Source organism: Ovis aries, chromosome 2 (genome assembly GCF_016772045.2).
Source record: "Ovis aries strain OAR_USU_Benz2616 breed Rambouillet chromosome 2, ARS-UI_Ramb_v3.0, whole genome shotgun sequence".
Classification (NCBI taxonomy): domain Eukaryota; kingdom Metazoa; phylum Chordata; class Mammalia; order Artiodactyla; family Bovidae; genus Ovis; species Ovis aries.
The window spans coordinates 199,938,333-199,958,985 of record NC_056055.1 but is presented as its reverse complement, the minus strand read 5'-3'; the positions used below and the strand labels follow the sequence as shown (position 1 = coordinate 199,958,985).

The 20,653-nt window shown below is 37.5% G+C and overlaps 1 protein-coding gene across 1 annotated transcript; it reads right to left on the bottom strand.

Annotated features, from left to right (window-relative positions):
* Positions 1-897: 897 nt before the first annotated feature.
* MARS2 (methionyl-tRNA synthetase 2, mitochondrial) lies at positions 898-13,799 on the bottom strand. The gene is made up of 2 exons (XM_060411245.1): positions 9,389-13,799; positions 898-7,402 (listed from the first exon to the last, which is right to left on the bottom strand). The coding sequence occupies exon 1, from the start codon at positions 13,760-13,762 to the stop codon at positions 11,981-11,983; it is 1,782 nt and encodes a 593-aa protein (XP_060267228.1). The 5' UTR covers positions 13,763-13,799; the 3' UTR covers positions 898-7,402; positions 9,389-11,980.
* Between the last annotated feature and the right edge of the window lie 6,854 nt (positions 13,800-20,653).

Below are 20,653 nucleotides of genomic sequence, written 5' to 3'. Positions count from 1 at the left end.
CTCTGAAGTAGGCATTTAGTCATTAAGAGATGCCTTAGCTAAAGTTTTTATATTTTCAAGTGTTTTGAGCAAAGTAGTATCTCCAGTAGTCCTATGTTCAGCAGTGGATCAAATAAAAATCATTTGTTGGAACTCAGTCTATTCATGAATATTTTACTTAACAGTAAGATGTTACTCCATTAATACGAAAGTTTACTAATATCTGGTTTTCTCTAGATAGTCACTTTCTAAATCATAGGATCTGCCTTCTAATTGTGTATATCAGTGTCTTTTTTTTTTTTAAACAAATCTTTACCAAAGTTCAGGGCTGGCACAAAGAAGGAAGTATAACATAATAATTTAGAAATGCCACTAGATATGGCTATTCTCAGGTTCTTTGCAGTTTTTTATAGCCCTAGGATGCCTTCCAGTTAAGCAGGTTATAAAGTAGCCTACTCTCTCTCATGGGAATTTCCTAAAGTACACCTTTCTCTCCTGAGAATCCAGGCCCCGTTAATATTATTTTAAAAATCTTTCCCTTTGGTAATAATAAAATAAGAGCCATTTACTATGCATAAAACCCTAATTTTCTTTAAATCTCTTGATAGGAACCAAGGTTACATTCTGTGAGAAGCTTTCTCAACCTTCATCTGTAGGTTTGAAACCTCGATTGATATTCTCGAAGCTCACACTTTCATCCTAGAAAAGATATCAGAGCAGAGGATTCAATTCTTACTCCACCTTCTTCCACTGATTCTGTTAAGTAGAGTCTCGGATAACTGTTTTATCCAGTAATAGAAAACAACTAGAGCCATGTGTGGTCTGGTAACATATATGAGGGATTTTGATGTGCCTAAGGTTAAATGTTTTTGCTTTTTTAAGGAAGGTAAAAACTCTTAGTAGCCAGAACACTGGAGGTACAGGATAAAATCATGGTTTCCTTTATTAATTCACACACACTTAAATAACACGGACTTATATTCTGTAACAAACAGAACAAAGGTTATATATATAGAACAAGTATCTTGATAAAGTTTGAAAAGTTTGGTCATCATCTGGCTCTTATCCACATGATGTCATATACAACCACTTAAAAACATCTTTGGTGTTTGGATTTTACAGTTTTATTCCAGATGTTTTATATTTTTTAGACACAGCATGGCATATATATAGAATATACATAGGAACAAGTCATTTGTTGCAATAAGATAAATTCAAAAAAACTATCTTATTAGGGAGATAATATCTATAGAAGATTCTAGCTTCCACATTACTTTGTGTTTGTTTATATTCTACTTACATTAAATATTTTTGATAAAACTTTTCAAATTCTAGGTTTACATTAGAAATTTTGCCAGATATTAATATATAGACAATTTGTATATATAATATCTGGAAATCTTTCATATGACCATGTATTTTATATCAATTACTATGGCTAAAGTTGACACTATTCTTAAATATACTTAAAGGTATCTCCATATCTGCTTTTTGCCATCTTTTGTTATTCATATGAGAAGTATAAGGGTTCTTATAGCATCTTAGCAAGTATAAGCATTCACTGCATATATCATATACAATTCAATACATTTTTCTTTTAACACAATGACACTGTCAATATTCCTTTGTATCTTTCATTCAGGTCTTAGTTTGTGAGATTTCTGGACTTTCAAAACATTAACTTGGACTAAGTAAAACTTAAGCATAACATTATTTTTCACCTTTTAAATACAAAGCTTGATTGTCTGCTTTTACAGATTAGAAAAATTTATTATTAAAAAAACACCACACTAAGTAGAACTTTTTAAATTAAAAAATGGCCATGCCAATTTCTCTTTAAGTGCTGCCTGTTTAATATATATCCCAATTTTCTTCTGCAAAAACATTATATTCTTTTTAATAATAAAAATAGAAATTATTACATAAATAAGCAATATATAAACTGACTACATGGAAATTTATTATAGCATTTATTTACATTTGATTGCACAATGCTAGGAGTCTTATTTTTTTTCACTATTTTAATTTCATGTCCACTCAAATAACTAGAGTTGGTTTGCACCTCTATTAGGAAAGAGTAAGAATTACATATTTTTTAATTATATATTAAACTTTCTTTTATATTAGAAAGAAAAACCAGTTATAACGAGTTAAGTTTTTTTAACCCTGTCTCACAAAGAATAATGAACCACCATTGACGTATATATTTTTGGAGTATTTCACCAAAATGTTTCTGGGCTAAAATATTTATGTTTAGCAATAAGATATAGCACAGTTATAGAATAAATAATACAAAGATACTCTGACACATCCAAAGGCCAGTCCATCTATTGAGAATATTTTATTTTCCTACATTAATTTTGAAAGCATGCTGTTTGTTATGGTCCAGTGTTCTATAATTAGAGCCCTAATCAAAAAAAAATCATGAAACAATCTAATTACTCCATTTGTCTTGTATTTTCAGTATACATTTTAATCCCATATTTATAATTCAGGCTTATTTAGTATACACCAAAGCATTTTTTTCTAAAACTTTAATAAATTTCTAGAGTCCAAGAATAATTGCATTTTGCTTCAAAAACAGATTTACATTGGTATTTTTCTTAGGTAATATATTGTAGGCAAATGTACTCTTTGCCAAAATGTTTTCCTGTATTTCCACAGTGCATTCACTAAATTCTGTAAAGATTATATTACTTCATCTTTCTCTTCAGATATAAAATATTTTTAAGATGCAGGTAGTATTAATGTATCCCCCCAAAAAACCTGTTCCATTTAAATTGTGATGTTTTCCTCTTATTTTATAGCTAATATAACACATCCATGATAGCAAAAGCAGCTTTAATAACTATGAGATCAATGTTTTAGCTTTTAATTATCATGTCCTTTTCATTATAAGTCATGATATAAAAATGAACTAAGAAGACTAAACCTTAGCCTCATAGTTCTGAAACAACCAATGACAGTACATAAAGGAAATGTTTAATTAATATAAAAAGTATTACCTAAAAAAGCATATCTTTTTTGTTTTGGAGAAAAAATCTAAAGTATAACGATTTTAAAGTATACAGTAACAATTTGAGATTATTTTTAATACTTTCAGTGTGTTTCTTGCTAGTCATATTTAAGATCTTAGTTTTCAAAATGTCTTAACTTTGGTACCAAAGCAAAGAAAGCTACACAATATCCACTTCTATAACATACTTTTAACAACACAGAAAAGAAACTTCCTAAAATCCTTAGTAATATTCCTATTATGCAAATTATTTTTTAAAAGATACTAATAGATGTAAATTTTTCCTACCCTATAAAGTCAACCTTAGGATTATTTTATTCAGGCAATATCCAATTGTTTATGAGAATAGTTCTCAATAAAATAACACATTTAATATCCTAATGTCTACATGGAAAGAAAACTGAAAATAAACTCAGCAACAATCCTATGTTTACAAATACATTTTTATGCCTGTGCCCTATCTATGTGTCTGTCTTTAGAGAATGACTTGTTTAAAACTCAAGCTCAGACTTACCTGTCCTCACATACTGAATATTTAAAACATCTACCTCTACAGACTTACCGATGATGGGTTTTGATAACTTGGTTGAATTTGGTTAGTCTCTTTCACACTTCACTAGTTAGGCAGTAAGTTTTCACTATTTTTCCTTTTTTTTTCTGTCTGAGATTAGGGTGATTTCTTAGTTTCTACACTTAGCTACAGTATAAAAACTGTTATACATTTATATTGGGACATTCTTTGTGTCCCAGAACTGATAGATTCATTTTTAGATGATCTTAATACATTATGGAAAAAGGAAGATGTGCTATATACTCTTAGGGTAGAAAACTGATTTTATGACATTAGTTATATCTAAAAATGTTTTACTTAAAATTTGTTATGAATTAACTACATTCCAGAAGCTGATTTTTATGTGAACATTTTAATAAGAAAAAACTTTATTCTTTGAGGATTATTAACTAGTAGACTTTTTTAACTGGGTCAATGTCATCATGAACATTAAGAATATTTCTATTACATTCAGCAAAAAATACTCCATCAAATCTTAAAATGGTGCGAACATCCAACCATCAACTTTCATACAATTAACCATACAGATTTTCAAACAATTCATTTTATCTTAGTACTTAACAATTTTCTTCTATAATACCAAAATGGGCTTCTTATACACTGTAACATTTATTTAATCACATTCCAGTAATGAGTTGTAAAATGAAACTGAACTCAGGACTAAAAAGTTTCTGTTTTTAAAAACTTAGGGAGTTTCCATAGAATAAATTTTATAAAAATTTAAATATAAAGAGTTAATGCAATAATTTGAATTTACCAAGACTGAAGATTCTTTGCGTTAGGAAAGCTTTTGTAAATTCCTTTAGTAAGTGAATTTTAATGGTAATCTTAAGAATGTAGATTATGTAGACTATGTAGGATACTTTTTATATTTCACTCTGATTCTATTAGCAATTCATAATTTACCATGCAAATACTGGAAAAGTACCCATCATGCCTTGCTAACTATGGGACTGGATAGTTTGAATTTAAAGCATTTGGAAGAAATTACTTAAAACATAACATAAAGATGTAGCTGTTCCTAGCTTCCAAGTTAACAAGGACTTTAATATACAATTTAGATGATAACCAAGAGACCTATATACACATAGGTTTCATCCTAAACTTCTTCAGGGTGTAGCCCATGTCCAACTTTAGCTACATTTCATTAAAAAAGTAAAATATGACAGTGTCCTTTATGAAATTCATAATAAAGTCTATATAGAATTTGCAGAAGTTAAAACATGTCTTGACTGGCATATGTGACATATGTCAGATATAATTTACCAGTAGTTATCCAATATGTGGCATTTTAGCTAACAGGGTGGTATTTGCTTTAGTAGTAACTGGAGTCAAGGGCATTTAATCTGGTTCCTGCAAGCTTGTTAGGAAAGATGTCATAAGAATATAGTAATAAATGTTCAGTAAAGTCATACAACTTAAATTGTTAGTAAGTAGATGAGTCTTTTAATAAGTTCATTTGTATTAAAACTGTATGTATGAAATGAAAAAGTTTCAGTGTGACCTCTAATAAAATTCTCTGGCTTTATTACTATAATAGTTAATTCAAATAAAACTTGAATATTGCCATGTTTTCATGTTTAGTGATAAATGTATAAAGTATTAATTAGTAAAATGTTATTTTTAAATACTTGGATTCATGAATTTATGACAACATACTTTCACTTAGAAAACTGTCGGATTCAAAAATTTGGAACACTTCTGAAAATAAGAAACAATAATCTTAAGGAAAAAGAAAAAAGAGATTATAGAGTTATTAAAATTTTTAACCATTTACACCAATACACATAAGCACCATATATAAAGGAAACTGTTGAAAGCAAGAAAAGGAATATATTTCATTATAAGCTAAGTATTTTTCCTAGGTTTCTTTTTTGGCACTTGTATGTTTCGTAATCTAGCTATCAAGAACTAACTCATCTTGAAACACTGATTAATGTATTTCAATTAAGTGTTCTTTTTTAGACTTTTCATTTTCAGATCTTTGGATCTGATTTTACTATTTCCTCTTCCTCACAGTACAAGGCTCAGTATACACTCAGAGACTGTTGTGGTGTTGGTGTTAAGGATGGTGCTGAGGCTCTGGCACTAAAACAAGTTTGAGTCTAGGCTTGTTTTATAAACTGTTTAAGTTTAGCTAAGTTACTTAACTTCTTTGGTGTCTCAATTTCTTATCAGTTAAACAGAGTTAAAGGAATACTTACTAAGGTTGATGGAAAGAGTAAATGAGAACACAAATAAGGAACATAGAACTGGTGGTCCTCTCCCTTCACCTTCACTTATTATTGAATTAACAAAAAATTGGTAAAATTATGGCCATGGGATTGTTCTCTTTTAATAATCTAGAAAGGACTCACTGAACAGGTATATTTGTTGGCATTTCTACTGAAAAAGCAAGTTATTATTTTCACAGAAGCATGCATGGAAAAAGACAAGGTTTTAAGAGTCACAAAACCTTACCTGCTATAACTTTTTCATTTTTTTCTACCCTTAGAAATGATGATACACTAAGTGGTGAGCATTAAAGACTGAAATGCTAACATATAGTGTAAGTTATTTTACTTTCTCATTGCCTAGTTTCTCAGAACTCACAAATGGCAGTTTAATTTCTTTCCAAATTTGAACATTTCTTGTCATCTTCAATTTTAACTTTTTATATTTTGAGGCTGTTAGATTATACAAGTTTAATTGTTAAAACTTACTGGTATATTGTTATTTTTATATTCAGTCTCACTTCATCTTTAGTAATGATTATCCCTTCAAAATAGATTGTCTACTATTATGATGCCAGCTTTTTTTTTGGTTAATATATGCCTAATGTTTCTTCATGTCTTATTTTCTGTTATGTTTAAGTATATACCTTTTAACTACATATAGCTAACTTTTAAAATTTAAGCTTCAATATTGCTTCCTTTTGACAGAAAGTCCATCCTATGATATTTTAATTACCAATATATTTGTATTTATTTCTGCCATGCCATTATGGGTTTTCTTTTACCATATTTTTCATTTTTCTTTGCTCTTTTTTTCACCTTCCTGTCTTCTGTTGTATTGAGTTCTTTAACATTTCATCTGGCTAAGAAGAAATACATTCCAGTTGTGTTATTTTAGTGATTAACCAAACTGTGTAACATGCTTGTTAACTTTTTATTTTTAGTATTTATAGCCTTTTAACCAGTAGATATTTCTAGATTATTTCAAAGGAAGTCAAAACTACTGACACTATCATATTTAATGTGTTCCAAAGTAAAGGTTATTATCCTTTTAAAATATTTTAATTAGGAAAATGTATAATTAGTCACACTTTTATTGACTGTATTAAGAGAATAAAACAATGATTCATATCTGTATCAATCATAAACTAGTTCTCGAAGGTTCACTGCCTGTTCAATCCCATAAACCAGTAAGTGTCAACTAATGAAGTGGTATATGTACCTTGAGAGTGGTAGCATAGAGGTTAGTACCATTTTACCCATACCATACACTAAGATAACTGGCATCATCCATTTCCAGTTATTCCTAGAGCTGTCCCTTCAGCTTACCTAAGTGAGTCTTCTAGGCCCTCTGCAAATGTTTCATCCAAAAATCCTTGATGACGTGAAGGCAGATCTCATCTTTCCTTGGAGTTATTTTCTTCTTGCAGATCATACATTTGGTTTCCTGAAACATCCTGACATTTCATACCATCATGTTCTTAAGTAAGAAGCTGTGGACTTTTGGTGAATAAACTGTGTCACGACCAAATGGGAGTGAAATACAGTTCATAGCCAAGGATGAACTTCTCTAGTCTCACCTTACTTTGGTGAAGAGTCAAGTAAGGCTGAAGCTCCCAACAGCTATACACGAGAAGAAGCACAGTAGAGAGTATATTATTTGTAGTTGTCTATACCACAGGAAGATCCTCTTGGTATATACCTCTTCCCAATCCCCTTTACTCATCATGGAAATTTAAGTAGAAACTGATTAATATAATTAATGTAATCTAAAGCAAAGTATTTTAAATATGGTCAACTATTCCATTAGATGGTTCCTCTTAAGTCACAGGATCTATACAGGGTAAAACTAAGAAGTCAATTTCACCTCTAAACTGTCTGCTTCCTTCCCCTCAAGCCAAAGTAGTTCTTGATAGAAGAAAGCAGCTTAGGCTAGGATTCTCTTATCCTCTGCCTCAAAAAAGAGTAAGACCCTCTCCTTGAAAGGTTAAAATCCTCACTAATTGACCTTAATTAACTTGGTTGTTACTGTTCTGGCCTTCCAGCAATATTAACCTCCAAATATAGTGTGTTCCTATTGATAGAAGTTAACCAACCCTATCTAAAGCTCCTAGAAGAAAAAGGGGCAGGGCCAACTGTGTTATGCTGAAATGACATATTTTATACCGTCTTAGTTTTGCAAGGGGCTACAAGGCTTTGTTCTAGAACTGATCCCCCTAATTTGTAATCTTGGTTACCTCCACCTGGGCCCAAGCTCCCTGCAGTCTCTCTGAACTACTTAACTTTTGCAGCAAAAACAGACACATCACTGCCAGTAGGTCCACATCTTTTCAGGTCCACTGATATTCATTCTGGCAAAAAATGAGGACAAGGACCTATGAATGTTTACAGCATCCCAGACCTCATTAGCAAGAACAGTTATTCTGCATCTGGTAGAACTATGGATGGGGTGGGGACTGCCTCCAGGAGACAAATATTATACAGTAACTTTATGGACCAAGTCTTAAATCAAGAGACATGGCTGCTTCCCCACTGTAACTCAAAGTTACACTAATGCATGCTGACACTACAACTACCCACGCGCTCAGGGATGAAACAGATAGCCAGTAAACTATCCCTACCATAATGCCCAAGAAGCAGTCTGTTGATTGCTCAGTACTGCCGCCTGCTACTCAAAGTTCATGATTATTTCATCCTAGTTGGAGGCCCAAAACCTGACCAACTATTGGCTTTACTTCAGTTTCAGAACTTCCCAGATCCAGAGTTATGTGCCAATAATAGATACAGCTATGGGGGGTTGGGGGTCTTTACCTAAGTGTAAGGGTCTATACCTGAGAGCCCATGTAGCAGCCTAAGCCTTCTTGAGTGATCAACTTAATACTCAATTCCTCAGGCTCTTCTCAGTCCCTATAGAGTCACACAGGTGCTCAAGAAAAATAATAAGGCCTACTTCCAGAATAAGTGTGAGATTTCAATGAAATGAGACTGTAACTATTTCCTGTTCCTGCCTATTCTTGATCCCCATATAGCCATAGGTCTTCTGACTTCTGAGGTGTCTATCTGTGAGTTCACTTGTAGAATAGCCCTCTAATACAATGGTGCCATATATACATTGCCCACAACTTCTTGCATGACTTCATAGTAGACTGTAGTCTTCTGAGCTGACAGCTTATTATTACTTTAACATGACATTCCATGGACACCTGATCAGTGCTCTTATCACCTCCTGCAACACTGCCTCCAAAAATACCCGAATATCAATATTTGAGAGCCTTAGGGTAATATTGGGAGAAACTTCCTTTCTCGTCAAGGAATCCACAAGATGCCAGATAAGGTGTTAGCAGTTCTGGAACAGGGAAATTCTCAGAAGTCTACATACAAGTTTATCATCTTTTCCCACAAAGTGGTTAAGGTGTACTCTCTTAGAAGTGCACGTCTTCCAGTTTTAAGTTTCACCTATCCTCTACTTGCCATTCTTAAACTGCTCAATCAAACTGAACATACCAACTCAGTACTCAAAGGATCCCTGCTTTACCTATTCTGCCTCCTGCAGAGAATCTAACTGGTTCATCTTCCATATCACAACAGAGTAAGTCCTATCCAACTTACCACATTTCTTCACTCAAAATATCCTGTCTTCTGTAATAATTATATCCTTTCTTCTCGGCTCCCCCTGTTTTCCTGTGTCCTCTGCTACCACAAACACTCTGGTAGAACTTAAGTGCCTACAAATGACAAGACGGCACAAATGGAACTCCATTAACACCCAGCAAGCCAAGGTGCAGTGTACTAACCGGCATTCAGTTCAGTTCAGTCACTCAGTCGTGTCCGACTCTCTGCAACCCCATGAATCACAGCACGCCAGGCCTCCCTGTCCATCACCAACTCCCAGAGTTCACTCAGACTCACGTCCATCAAGTCAGTGATGCCATCCAGCCATCTCATCCTCTGTCGTCCCCTTCTCCTCCTGCCCCCAATCCCTCCCAGCATCAGAGTCTTTTCCAGTGAGTCAACTCTTCGCATGAGGTGGCCAAAGTACTGGAGTTTCAGCTTTAGCATCATTCCTTCCAAAGAAATCCCAGGGCTGATCTTTAGAATGGACTGGTTGGATCTTCTTGCAGTCCAAGGGACTCTCAAGAGTCTTCTCCAACACCACAGTTCAAAAGCATCAATTCTTCAGCGCTCAGCCTTCTTCACAGTCCAACTCTCACATCCATACATGACCACTGGGAAAACTGTAGCCTTTACTAGACGGACCTTAGTCGGCAAAGTAATGTCTCTGCTTATTAGGCCATAGCAAAGACCATTCCAGTGAAAGACACTGTCCCCCAATTCATGATAGGGGTTGTAAGACTTATAATGGCACTACAAAGGCAGAGGTTATCAACACTGCTTTCCAAGTCTGTTTGCCTTCATCCATGTAAACATCCCATCTCTTTCACTGCTCTGCTCTCCAGCCCCAAGAGATATTATATGCCATCCTAGGTCCCAGTAATCTACCCTAGTAATCCCAGCAGATAACTGGAATATGTCCTATGGAAAGCCCAAGATTACATTATGAAGAATAAGGAGGATCTAAAGGAACACTGGTAGAAATGGTCCTTCCACCCTTAGAATGCCTTCAAGCATTCTTTTCTAAGCAATGTTCCCAAGCAACCAGAAATCTCTCACTACCCTAATAAACAGAAACTGAAGCTGAACAGTAGCACCCAGAATAAATGTAGGGGAACTACTAGCACAATAGTTTACTTCATAGTGAGCTCTCTCTGCTTGCTACCATGCTTAGAATGGATATCTCAAGGCAAGTTCCCATTTTAAACTTCGCCCTAGCTGTCTAATCACCTATGAGATTAGCCATGAGAGGTAGTCTGGGCAAATAATGCTGGCTTACTATGTTGTAGTCACTGTATAAATTGATACCCTAACATCTTCTCTGTGATGTTCTCTTATGGAGCCTCGGAGAGATCCCTAAGTCCAGTTTGAGATTCCTGGAGCACTGATCATTTCCTCCCTTCACCATCACCTTCAACAAACGCAACAGAACTGATCTGAATAAGGTACTTAGAAAACTTTTAAACTTTTAATAAGTTAAAGGAGCAAAAGAAATAATAAAAACTACTTGAAAGTAAATGTATTAAATTTATAACAGCTATTCCACAATTTCTATACTGTATTATACATACTGATTGACCAAAAGAAATCATATAAGGTAAATTATATATGTGGATAACAAAATTAAGACCAAGAAATATAAAGAAAAGATTACCCTTCTGAACTTTCTACAGATTTTTTAAATCACACCTGTAAACCTGTTATTAAAAGTTTAAAAAAATTTTAACATACCAAGTAAATCAGGAGAGCTTTATAATTTATCATGGTCCAAACACATGGGATAGTTACTTATTAGCTGACTAAACAGCTAATGCAGTGAATGTCCTTTTTCAGTAGTCTGAAATGAGGATTTTGATCTTTTTTATTGCTTACTGTAAAACAGCAGTGATTGCAGTTATCCTTATTTTAAGAAAATAAATTTTTTTCTTTAAATTATACAAATTTACAAAGCAGAAAATTTATTTTAAATATTCTAAAACCTCATTAAGTAATTAAATATGTGAGACTAGAGCCATCTACCGGTTAAAGTATAATGGTACAAAGCACAACTACTGGAAAATTAACTAGCAAAACTGGGAGTCAAGATTGTTAAGAATTAAAAATAAACATAGGCAAAAATCATCTAATCTAGGACACTGGTTTTTAAAGGTTTAATGAAACAATGTTTTCAACAGGAGACTCAACATATATAACAAAGTAAAAGCTGAGGTAGGGGGCCTCCAACCCCCACTCTCATTTTGCCTAGCAGAGGCCAGGCCAATGAAAAACAAGCCAAGAGAGGTAGTCTGGGCAAATAACTGTGGTTTGGACGGAGGTACACAATGAGAAGGAATAGTATCAGCAAAGTTGTCTCTTACCCCTGGAGACATCTCAGAGACACTGGGGTACAAAGGACAGTGGTTAATGGACACACAGAACTGAAGAGTAGGGAGTAGGCTCCTGAAAGGCTATCAAAATTCACAGGGACATTACTTATGTGCTCATTTGATGCAACACTTTAGAAAGCATTAATATAATTTCCCTGAAAATGCAAAAAATTAGAAAATAACAAATTTACTTTTTGACAACAAGCTAATAAGAACTGAGTTTCTAGGTCTTGTGGGCTTTTACGAGCCAGGACCTAGACTGGTCCAGTCTTGGAAACAAAACCCCAGTTTCAGGTCCCAGTCTCCTTCCTTCAAAAGGTGATGGATGTCCATAGAATCGAGACAAGAAATGGAGCTCTCCAAGGCTCCTCTCTGTGGAAGAAACCCCCAACCTAGACAGCAGCCTGTCAGCTAGGCTTGGGGTGACAGGCTGGAGCAGAGTTCCAAAGACTCGCAAACACTCCAAGGCCACATGAAGCACAGTACCCAGCCAGGGAGCATCCACCGGGCTCTCCCAGTTCAGCTTCCATGGCGCATGCCTTTGGACAAAGCCGTTAGTCTGCCGGACACAGCTGGACACTGCCTCCAGAGCCTTATAGATCTGAAAGTTATCGTAGTGGTCTGCTACCTGCTTGGGCAAAGTGGCCACTGCGCTCACTAGAGCATAGTCCTCTGCCTGAGCACGACCTGACGGCCCCACCAAGCCTGGCTCACTGGGAAAGCAAGTAGTGCAGAAAGCCGGATAGATCCCAGAAGGATTGATCCTGTTGGCAGTACATCGGTTCAGGAGACCTCCCAAAGCATCTGCCAGCTCAGAATCCAACAACTTAACCACCTTTTCATCATAGTAATCACAATCCCAGCTGGGGACACCCTGCCGAAGAAGAAAGTAGCGGAAGCCATCCACCGTATAGCGGTCAAGACAAGTCCTGGGATCCACCACGTTACCCAAGCTCTTGGACATCTTCTGACCACAGACTGTCCAGTGGGAATGGACATAGATGCGATGTGGTGGGCTCATGCCGGCCCCTAAGAGGAGGGCAGGCCAATAGATAGCATGGAATTTGAGAATGTCCTTGCCTATGATATGAGAGGTGTTCGGCCACCAAGATTTGAACTCAGCGTTTGGGTAGCCGATTACAGTAAGGTAGTTGACCAAGGCATCCAGCCATACGTAGATGGTCTGTGAATCGTCCCCGGGCACCGGAATGCCCCAGTGCAAGTGGCTACTCCTTCGAGAGACCGATAGGTCCGGCAGCTCCTCCTCCAACCACTGAAGGACTGTGTGATGGAATGGCTCCGGTGTTATGGCCTCAGGGTCGCCCCGCAGCCACTGCTGGAGCGGCTCCCGGAACTGGGAAAGCCTAAAAATGTAGTTTTCTTCCTTGGTCCAGGAGACCGGGTGTCCGCTCTCGAGAGATACAGGACACAAATCCCCCGACGGGCCGGGCTGCCTGGTAACCTTGGCTTCAGGCAGGAAGCACTCGTCGGAGGCGCAATACCAACCTTCATAGATGCCCTTGTAGAGAAGACCCCGAGCCTTCAGCATCCCCCAGAAGTGCTGCACAGCTACCCGGTGCCGGGCCTCGGTGGTGCGGATGAAGTCGGTGGAAGAGATGTCAGCCTCCCGGAAAAGCTGCTGGAACTGGGCAGAGACTCTGTCGCACAGCTCGGACGGAGCCAGGCCCGCGGCGGCGGCTGCCTGCTGAATCTTCAGGCCGTGCTCATCGGTACCCGTGGAGAATCCCGTGGCGGCGTCACTGGGAACTCGGAGGCGATGGTGTCGGCACAGGGCGTCCGCCAGTAGCGCGGAGTACAGGTGCCCGATGTGCGGCGCGGCATTCACGTAGAAAATGGGTGTGGTAAAGTAGGCGCGCGAGTCGCGGGTATCGTCGCGGACACTAAGAGGGCCCGAGCTGTAGTGGCGTAAGCTAAAGTCCTCCGAGAGCGAGACCCTACTCGCCCCCCTGCGTCCTAGCAGCCGGAAGGCAGAAACTCGCAGCATGACGCCCGCGGATCTCAAGCGGCGGAGGGGGCGTTCTGGAAGCACGTGTGAGGGGCGCATGCGCAGCCGGGCCGCACCGCCGCTTCCGGCCAGAAAGCCAATGAAGTCCGGCCCCGAGCTCCGGCCCTCCGCCGCCCCTCCCGCGCTCCTCCCTCCACGGGCCTCTGAGCAGATGTTGTGAATTGTGGGAGCGAGCGAGCATAGCTTAGAGGAGCTGAGTGTAGGAGAGGTTGTGAAAGCAGATAAGTTTGTATCTGTAATATGCTGCTTGTCCTGCTCTGGGATATAATTTTATATTTATGGATCTGTTTTTTGGTTTTTGTTTTTTGTTTTTTTCTCCAGGCTGAGTTGCTTGTGGGGAAGAATTTTATATTCAGGCATTCTTCAAACTCCTGTCAGTGACCAGTTAGTTGCAGGAGTATACCCTCTACATAGCCCGGTAGGAATCTAAAATATCATATACATTTTCCTCTCAGAACCTAGTGGATACAATAACTCCAGAAGGGAGGAGGGAGAAGGGAAGGAAGAAAAATAATGACCTAAATAAAGCACTTGAGGAAAGGGTAAGATCTGAAAAAGTAGCAGAAATATTTTCTTCAAATGCATTTTTTGTTGAATCCATGAAAGAGGTTAGCCTGTGATATGTCCAGTCTTTGCAGAGATTATTGAGATTCAGAAAGCTGGAATGCTTTCCCTGTGCACCTAAGGAGAAAAACAGTCCTCAGATTTATTTCTCAGGGTAGTTGCCAGTAGTATTCTTCTAAAATGATCCTGAGGTTCTCCTAGAGAAGTGTTTTTCATGTTTGCTTTTAGTAAGGGAATCCTAGCATTTTCAAAAAGGATGCCTCCAGAGCCCAGAACTGGATTCATATTAAACCTTGCTTCTTGACAAACTCTCATCTTTGGTCTATGACTGGCCATCTTTTTTCTCTCCCATTTAACTTAATGATTTAATAATAACATAACTTTATTATATTATTTTAATAAAGCAAATGTAATGCCTGTGAACCTACAATCCAATTTATAAACTGGAAGTGGTTTTCTCTGTGTGATTCCAGCAGAGCTGCATTAAAACAGCACCTGGAACCTTGTTAGAAATGCATATTCTTAGGCCCCACACTCACCTCCTGAATCAAAAAACCTGGGGGCTCCCAGCCATCTAGGTTTTAATGAGCTTTATAGGAATTCTGATGCACACTAAAATTTGAGACCCACTGAACTAGAAGATCATTGGCAATTTAGGTCTATGTACTCTTTTTCTCCTTGTATTCCTGTCTTCTTCCCAGAGGTAATCATTGTCCTGAATCTTGCATATATGTTACTATATATATAGTATGTCTAAGTCTATAGAGACAAAAGCCTTGAGAATCCCTTGCACTGCAAGGAGATCAAACCAATCAGTCCTAAAGGAAATCAACCCTGAATATTCATTGGAAGGACTGATGCTGAAGCTCAGTCCTGATGCCAAGAGTGGACTCATTGGAAAAGACCCTGATGCTGGCAAAGATTGAGGGCAGGAGAAGAGGGGGACAACAGAGGATGAGCTGGTTGGATGGCATCACTGACTCAATAGACATGAATTTGAGCAAACTTGGAAATAGTGAAGGACAAGGGAGCCTGGTGTTCTGCAGTTCATGGGGTCGCAGAGAGTTGGATAGGATTTAGAAAGTGCACAACAACAAAGCAACATATTGTTTAATTTTGCATGTATTAAACATTCTAAAAAATGATATCATGGGAATTCCCTGGTGGTCCAGTGATTCGGCCTTTTCACTGCATGGCCCAGGTTCAATCTCTAGTCTGGGAACTAAGATTGCAGAAGCCATGCTGGCACAGCCAAAAGAAAAAAAAGATATACTACCTGTAGTAGATTCATCCTTTTTGCCTGTAACTCTATAATTCATTTTGACTGCTGCACAGTAATTTATGAGTTGAGGTGTACAGTAAGTTGGATCTGATTTCTGTGGTGATAGAGAAAGTAGATGCTCTATAAGAGTTACAACAGATATACAAATAGCCTTTGGGTACTTAGTTGATATGCTGTTTGGTCAAGTAGTTTAAGAAAGGGCAAGAGAAGGATAGATAAAACTGGAAGGTATGTACAGTACCCTCCAAAACTAGGACAAAAATCCAGTATCTGAGAAATCAGATTCTCCAGAAATTTTTTCTCCATAATTCTTTCTTTTACCTTGTCCATGTAATCAATTCTTAAACATAAAAATATGCTATTTTCCCCTCATCTTAAAAAGAAAAAAATTCTCAATCTCCACTACTGCTCCATTTTTTTCCTTCCCTTTATAGCAGAACTCCTTAAAATAAATGGCTGGTAATACACATTTAAGTGGTTCAAGTTTTTTACTCTTAGAAACAGTACTGCTATTAACCTTCTCATCTATATATATCTCCTGGTTCTTACATGCTCAAGTTTCTCATGGGTGTATATCTAAGAGTGCTATTGCTCAATCATATAGGATGTAAAAGTTCAATTTCACAAGATAATGCTATTTTCTAGCATGATTAAACAAATTTAATTATTGATTTATTCCCATCAGTGCTGCTGCTGCTGCTGCTAAGTCGCTTCAGTCGTGTCCAACTCTGTGCGACCCCATAGACGGCAGCCCACCAGGCTCCCCCGTCTCTGGGATTCTCCAGGCAAGAACACTGGAATGGGTTGCCATTTCTTTTTCCAATGCATGAAAGTGAAAAGTGAAAGTGAAGTCGCTCAGTCGTGACTTACCCTTAAAGAATTCTCCCTAATTCTTGATATCATCCACTTCTTCATTTTTGACAAATAAGTATAAAATGAGTTATCTCACTAATATTCATAGAAACACTAGTCTCAATAACCAAAAGGTAGAAACAACCCAAATATCTATGTTCTGATGACTAGATAATCAAATATCCAGGCAGTGGAATATTATTCAGCCGTATAAAGTACCGATAAATACCACCACATAGATAAATCTTTAAAAGTAACCGGACACAAATGACCACATGTTTTATATTCCATTTATATGAAATAGAATAGACAAATGCACAAAAATACATACTAGTGGTTGCCTCGGGGTAAAGGAAGGTTGGAATGGAAGGAAAGTGAATGCTTAAAGGATAGAGTTTACTATGTGGGGGGTAATAAAAAATTCTAGTGCTAGATAATGATCATTGTACACCACTGTGAATGTACAGCTGACCCTTGAACAACATGGATTTATCCACTTATATGCAGATTTTTAAATACACACTACACAATTCACTGTTGGTTGAATCCACTGATGCAGAGGGGCTTACTGTAAAGTTACACTCAAATTTTCCACTATATGGAGGTTTGTGCTCCTAACCCCCATGTTGTTCAACTGTCCTTAATGCCACTGAATTGTACACTTTAAAATAGTTAAAATGAAACCCTAAAGAAGCCACCAGAAAATTACTAGAGCTAATCAATTAATACAGTAAAGCCACAGGATATAAAATTAATACACAGAAATGTCTTGCATTCTTCCTATACACTATCAATGAAAAATCAGAAAGAGAAATTAAGGAAACAATCCCTTCACCATTGCAACAAAAAGAATAAAATACTTAAGAATAAACCTACCTAAAGAGACAAAAGACTGTATACAGAAAACCATAAGACACTGATGAAATCAAAGATGACACAAACAAATAGATATACCATATTCTTGGATTGGAATAATCAATACTATGAAATTGATTATAAGATATGGTAACTCACTCCAGTATTCTTGCCTGGAAAATTACATGGATGGAGGAGCCTGGCAGACTACAGTCCATGGGGTCACAAGGAGTCGGACACAACTGAGTCTGCACACCCAAAGCAATCTACCAATTCAGTGCAATCCCTATCAAATTACCAAGGGTATTTTTCACAGAACTAGAACAAAATTTTTCACAATTTGTATAGAAACAAAAGACCCCAAATAGCCAAAGCAATCTTTTCTTTCTCAAGCCATGCCTTCCTCCCAAACTCGTGTCTCTTATGTCTCCTGCATTGGCAAGTGGGTTCTCTACCACTAGCAACACCTGGAAAGCCCTCTCAAAGCAATCTTGACAAAGAAAAATGGAGCTGGAGGAATCAACCTTCCTGACCTCAAACTATACTACAAAGCTATAGTCATCAAGACAGTAAGGTACAGGCATAAAAACAGAAATATAGACCAATGGAACAAGATAGAAAACCCAGAGATAAACCCACACACCTATGGGCATCTTATCTTTGACAAAGAATGCAAGAGTATTCAGTAAATAAAAGACAGCCTTTCCAAAAAGTTGTGCTGGGAAAACTGTACAGCTATATATAAAAGAATGAAACTAGAACACCTAACACCATACACAAAAATAAAGTCAAAAATGGATTGAAGACGTAAATGTAAGGCGAGAAACTATAAAGCTTTAGTGGAAAATGTAGGCAGTACACTCTTTGACATAAATCACAGCAAGATCCTCTTTGACCCCCCACCTAGAGTAATGCATATAAAAACAAAAATAAACAAATGGGACCTAATGAAACTTAAAATCTTTTGTACAGCAAAGGAAACAATAAACAAGATTAAAAGACAACCCTGAGAATGGGAGAAAATAATTGCCAATGAAACAACTGACAAAAGATTAATCTCCAAAATATATAAGCAGCTCATATAGCTGAATATCAGAAAAACAAATAGCCCAATAAAAAATAGGCAGAATAAAACAGACATTTCTCCAAAGAAGACATATAGGTGGCCAATAAACGAAAATATGCTCAGCATTGCTCATTATTGGAGAAATGCAAAATAAAACTACAACGAGGTATCACCTCACACCAGTCAGAATGGCCATCATTGAAAAATATACAAAAAATAAATGCTAGAGAGGATGTGGAGAAAAGAGAACACTCTTACACTGTTGGTGGGAATGTAAATTAATATAGCCACTATAGAGAACAGTATGGAGATTCCTTAAAAAACTAAGAATAAAATTAGCATATGACCCAGCAATCCACCATAATAGAAAAAGACACATGTACTCCCAATGTTCATAGCAACACTATTTACAATATCTAGGACATGGAAGCAACATAGATGTCCATCAACAGATGAATGGATAAAGACAATGTGGTACATACATATAATGGAATATTACTCAGCCATAAAAAATGAATTTGAGTCAGTTCTAGTGAGGTGGATTAAACTAGACCGTGTTACACAGAGTGAAGTAAGTCAGAGAAAAACAAATATCATATATTAATGCATATATATGGAATCTAGAAAAATGAAATTGATGAACTTGTTTGCAGGGAAGGAATGGAGATGTAGATATAGAGAACAGAATTGTGACTATAGTAGGGGAAGGAGAGAGTGGGATGAATAGACAAAGTAGCATCAACATATATACACTTGCTAAGTCACTTCAGTCGTGTCCAACTCTGTGTGACCCCATAGACGGCAGCCCACCAGACTCCCCCGTCCCTGGGATTCTCCAGGCAAGAACACTGGAGTGGGTTGCCATTTCCTTCTCCGATACCTGAAAGTGAAAAGTGAAAGGGAAGTCGCTCAGTCGTGTCCAACTCCCAGCAACCCCATGGACTGCAGCCTACCAGGCTCCTCCATCCGTGGGATTTGCCAGGCAAGAGTACTGGAGTGGGGTGCCATTGCCTTCTCCACTACCATGTATAAAATAGCTGGTAAGAAGTTACTATGTAACACATGCTGCTCAGCCTGGTACTCTGATGACCTAGAAGGGTGAGATGAGAAGAGAGAAGGGAGGGATGTGATATGCACATAATTATGGCTGAATTGTGTTGTTGTACAGCAAAACCAACACAAAATTTTAAAGCAATTTTCCTCCAATTAAAGAATAAATTATAAAAAATAAACATTAAAATGGTAAGTTTTTATTGCTTGTATTTTACCGTAATAAAATGTTATCTCACTGTGGTCTTGATTTGCATTTCCCTAAACAGAAGTAGGGGGCTCCCCAGGTTATGCTAGTGGCAAAGAACCTGCCTGTCAATGCAAGTAGACATAAGAGACGTGGGTTCAATCCCTGGGTCGGGAAGATCCCCTGGAGGAGGGCATGGCAACCCACTCCAGTATTCTTGCCTGGAGAGTCCCATGGACAGAGGAGCCTGGCAGGCTGCAGTCCGTGGGGTCGCAAAAAGTCAGACAGGACTGAGCAACTAAGCACACAGCACGGTGCTTTTAATAAGTCATTAATTACTTAGGAAATTTGACTACACTTTGAATCTAACCTTACATTAAATAGTTAAAACTCAATGTTGGTCTGCTAGGTTGTGAATTCTGGAGAACATAAACTGGCTTTTTGATCTTTGTGTCCACATAGTGCCTTACTATATAAGTAGGCATTTCATAAAACTGTTTTGAGGGGTTTTTTTGCCTTGCTTGCATGCAGAGTCACTTTCAACTCTTAGTGACCCCTATGGACTATAGCCCACCAAGCTCCTCTGTCCATGGGATTTCCCAGGCAAGAATACTGGAGTAGGTTGCCATTTCCTCCTCCAGGGGATCTTCCTCACCCAGGGATCAAACCCAAGTCTCCTGAGTCTCCTGCATTGGCAGGCAGATTCTTTACCACTGAACCACCAGGGAAGTCCTCTTTTTTGGATCAGGACCACATAAAATAGATTGAATTTTAAAATTTTATGATTATGCAAAAACTTTTCTCTCTATGGAATGGGTTGGATGATACATATCTCTTAGAAGCTTTAAGACTTCAGTGAACTCACATGTTCCAAACTTGAGTAGTTACCATGAGAATAATATGCTACCGATTACAAAGAAAGCTGAGCACCAAAGAAATAATGCTTTTGAACTGTGGTTCTGGAGAAGACTCTTGAGAGTCCCTTGGTCTGCATGGAGATCAAACCAGTCAATC